The sequence below is a fragment of the Pinus tabuliformis genome, chromosome 1_2, assembly GCF_031772625.1.
Source record: "Pinus tabuliformis cultivar Carrire ecotype Pingquan chromosome 1_2, CPIR1, whole genome shotgun sequence".
NCBI classification, from domain to species: Eukaryota; Viridiplantae; Streptophyta; class Pinopsida; order Pinales; family Pinaceae; genus Pinus; species Pinus tabuliformis.
The window spans coordinates 893,918,440-893,922,594 of record NC_142298.1 but is presented as its reverse complement, the minus strand read 5'-3'; the positions used below and the strand labels follow the sequence as shown (position 1 = coordinate 893,922,594).

Sequence of the window (4,155 nt, the reverse complement as noted above, 5' to 3'; positions counted from 1 at the left end):
GATTTATGTTCATTCAACATGAATAATACCACTTTCTCCAAATCATGAGTTATGAGCGTTGTTTGATTCTTAAGGTGTGATAGTTGTTCATGTGTGCTCATTGAGGAATGGAAGGATCCCCATACTGAGATAAATGCACTTTGTTGTAAAGTAATGTTGTGAATATACTAATTTTAATTATGATGTTCATCTTATTTCTTTCTTGTAAATACTTGTAGATAATTTCAATATGAATTCATTTTATGGCCATGTTTTGTTGTGTGAAGGTTGATCTCCTTTCAGTAGCTAGTTTTGATGTGAGAAGGACAACCAGGAACTCCTAAGTTAGGAGTCTCTTCTCCATGGGCTAGATTAAATTGAAATAAGATTTACTTTCTCATATGCTTTCCTAGATTACATTTATATGTGAATATTGATTCCCTTTCAGTATATAGTTTTTATGTGAGAAGGGCAATCAAGTCCTCCTAAGTTAGGAGACTCTTCTCCATGAGCTAAGAATTGAACTGAAAACAATATTTACTTGCTTCCATTTATATGCTTTCTTTCTTGCTTTCTTAGGTGTTTGGTAATGTTATTATAGGAAGATTGTAGAAGGACAATTAGGACTCTTGAACAAGAGACTCTTCTCTATCTTCTAAAGTAAAATAATTCCATTGATCAAACATTTTTTATGCTTTCATAAAATAGATCCGATAGTTTAGATTTGTAGTATGCATTTCCATTCTAAACAAACTTCCTACACATGTTTCATCTAAGGTCCCATATATTTTGGTTTGCTTCTAAGTTTACGATACCCCAGATTTATAAATTAAATGACAGGGATTTAGCAGACAACTAAATCGCCCAACATTTTGGTGCCGTTGTCGGGGAAGCAAACTTAAATGTAAGCTAGTTAGGAAGATTGTTTAGGAAGAATTTGTATTTAGGATCATTTAGGGTTAGTTGCATTTAGGAATTTTCATTTAAGTTTATTCTCATACAGAAAACATAGAAATAGAACACAAATCAAAAACCCCCCATTCACTAAAAAAGAAAACAAAAACACAATAAAAATGATGAGTATAAGTTTGGAACAACTCGCTCAGATCCTAGCAAGTGTCAGGATCTCCTCTTCTTGCGAAGAAGAGATCTTGACAGTAGCCAAAAGCTTAACTACTCCTCTAGAAGAAAAAAATGAATTAACATTTGAAGAATCATCTTGTATATCTAATGATGAACAATTATTTGAACAGGAGAATGAGGAGGACAAAGAGAAGTTGCAGCATGATCTGAATCAGAGTGGAAATCACGCCTATGAAAGCCTTATCGACAAGTGGTTTCGATGGTTTCAAACAAGTACGAGGTTAGATCAATTTTGTTTTTATTTCATTAAATCACATTCACAAAAACTAGATTCGATCATCCTTGTATGTTTTCATTTTAAAATTGGGAAATTGAAAATGAATATATTTTTACTACTATTGCGTGAATGGTTACACTGGAAATTTAATTACACATAATAGTTTGTAATTTTCAATTAGCATAGAGTAGGTAGGATCATATTTTATGTTTCGAATAAGTATGCTCTCCTCCTGTGTTTTCACACAATCTCGAGGATCAGAAAGTAGAATGTTTATAAATGTTTTCAGGGTTTGCAATATAGTTGTCTCCATTTGCTAAAAAATTTTCATCCTAAATCAATAAATTTTCCATATTGTTTTAGGATTAGAATAAAATTTAAATTCTAAAAAAAATGATTTTACAACAATATAAAAATTAAAAAAAAATAGAATAAATTCAATTTAAAAAAAAAAAAAAAAAAAGACAAGATTTTGATTTTAACATAAAAATTCTTAGGAAAAAATTTAATTTCTTTTTATTTTTATTTATTTATTTATTTTTCTAGTAACATAAACAAATTAGGAATAGAATTTTTTTTATTTTATTTTTAGTTTAAACACAAAAAAAAAAAAAAAAAATTGGTTTACTAATTTAAAAAAAAAACAAAATAAATCAATTTTTCTTTTTTTTAGTTGGAAAAAAAACATTAGAAGATAAATCAAATTTAAAAAAAATCATTTTTCTTAATAATAATAAAAAACAATAAAAAAAAATTAATTTCTTTTAGAGATTTTAATTTAAAAAAAAAAAAAAACAACAGCAACATAAAATTAAAAAAAAAATAAGTATAGGATTAAATTCTTTTTCTTGTAGTTTTTTTTACCATAAAGTTGAGTGTTGGAACCTGCCAAAGCCAAGCACTAAAGGTCCTGACGCGGTTACAAGGTTACTTATGGCTATGGAGGCAGCGCCTTTAGCTTCCGTGGAGGATTATAATGGGTCGGATCAAGAAAATGGTGGACGGAGAATACAGTGGCTGTGGTGGCCGGCTCGAGCAGGGGTATTGGCTTGGAGACTGTTCGTCATCTGGCAAAATAGGGTCTCATTGTTGTTCTGACTGCCCGTAACAATGCCCATGGCTTGGCCATTGCAAAATCTATTGTTGATGAAGGATACCCAAATGTTCATTTCCACCAGCTGGATGTGCAGAGCGATCAAAGTGTTTTGCTGTTGGCCGATTGGATCAAAAACAAATTCGGCGGCATCGATATTCTGATTAATAATTTTGGAGTGATTGGAGCGAAGATAGATTGGGATTTATGGGAGAGTTGGGGCATCAGTCGCCTAGGGCTATTAGCCAACCGATCTTTCATAGAAGGTTTCAGTGAATATTACACTACAGCAAATGCATGTGTGGATATAAATTACGTGAAGAGACCTGTCTATTGCAAATTATTTTATGGTTGTTTCAACTGCCCTCAGTTTTTACGCATCCATTAAACTTGGTCAGAGAAAAATCCTCCAAAAAAATCAGCCTTTCTGTTTCAATTAAATGTTATCCTATCTTTATCTGATTTCTTGTGATCTCTCCCTGCATGATCTCAATATCCCAGGCCGCGAATCATTCAAAAACCTGATTTATTGGAACGATATAGTGTCAATCATGATGCCAGTAACAAGTGGAACTAGGACTACGATACCACTACTAAGATTTTTGAGTACATGGACTTGTGATTGCGGCCAGTGATTCAGGTAGCCATCAGCCATTAGCCAGCCAGCCAGCCATCCAATTTGTGCTCATCTATAGTACGCGGTGTGAGATTGTATTTCCAACTTTTCTTCGACTTTATATCACAGATCTGCCACTATCTAGCGGCCAAAGTGTTTAGACCATGGATTACCAGAGTCCGAGATCGATTCTCTGTGTCACGTTTCTGGTTCTGTTCATTGTAGCCTCCGATGCCATCGCGTTGTAGAAAGTTGGGTTGCTATCAAATTCTTCTAATTCTCAGGTAGCTATTAGCTCCAATTCGGTGCTCGTGGCTCTGCTGGACTCCCATTACACCTAGCTGGCGGAGCTAGTAGAGAAAGCGTTGCTCCTCAAGACCCTGGAAGAGGTCGTTGGTAGCAACAATGTCACGATCTTCGCCCCCCAGAATGATATTTTGGAGCGAAAGATGGATCCGGAGTTCAAGCGTTTCTTGCATGAACCGGGGAATCTGAGAAGTTTCTCATGTTCCACGTGGTTCCTCGGAGAATCGTTGCTGAGGAATGGAGCAACAGTACCCATGAGTCTCTGGCCAAAGACCCGCTGAAGCTCTCGATGAAAGGGGGGAAAGGACCATCGATCTGGCCTCCGTTTCCCACCCCAATGCCATCATGAGGTCCGACGGTGTCATCCACGGGATCGACAGAATGCTGATACCCGAGAGCGTCTAGGACGATTTTAACAAATGGAGAAGCGGAGTTACTCTGGCCGTTATGCGAGAGGAGGCTCCGGTTCTGGAAACCAAAAAGAAATTGGCAAAATCAGTTCACCCTTCATCTCTTTCTGCCACGTCTTCGCCCATTCACTCAATCTACTATGCCCTAGCATCGGCTCCGTCCCTGGCTCCGGCGCCCGCTCCGAGGCCCTCTTCTGCCCACTACTGGTTCGATGGTGAAAGCCAAGTGAAGGATTTCATCCGCACATTGGTGCTTTACGGTGGCTACAATGAAATGGCGGACATTATGGTAAATCTCACATCTCTGGCCTCCGAGCTCACGAAGCTCGTCTCTGAGGGCTATAAAGTCACGATCCTCGCGCCCGATGATGAGGCCATGGCCAAGCTCACA

At 36.8% G+C, this 4,155-nt stretch overlaps 1 protein-coding gene across 1 annotated transcript; it reads left to right on the top strand.

The window, feature by feature from the left end:
- The first annotated feature begins 2,278 nt into the window (after positions 1-2,278).
- Positions 2,279-2,820, top strand: LOC149208828 (short-chain dehydrogenase/reductase 2-like). The gene is made up of 2 exons (XM_089398435.1): positions 2,279-2,380; positions 2,419-2,820. The coding sequence occupies exons 1-2, from the start codon at positions 2,279-2,281 to the stop codon at positions 2,818-2,820; spliced, it is 504 nt and encodes a 167-aa protein (XP_089254561.1).
- Positions 2,821-4,155: the final 1,335 nt, after the last annotated feature.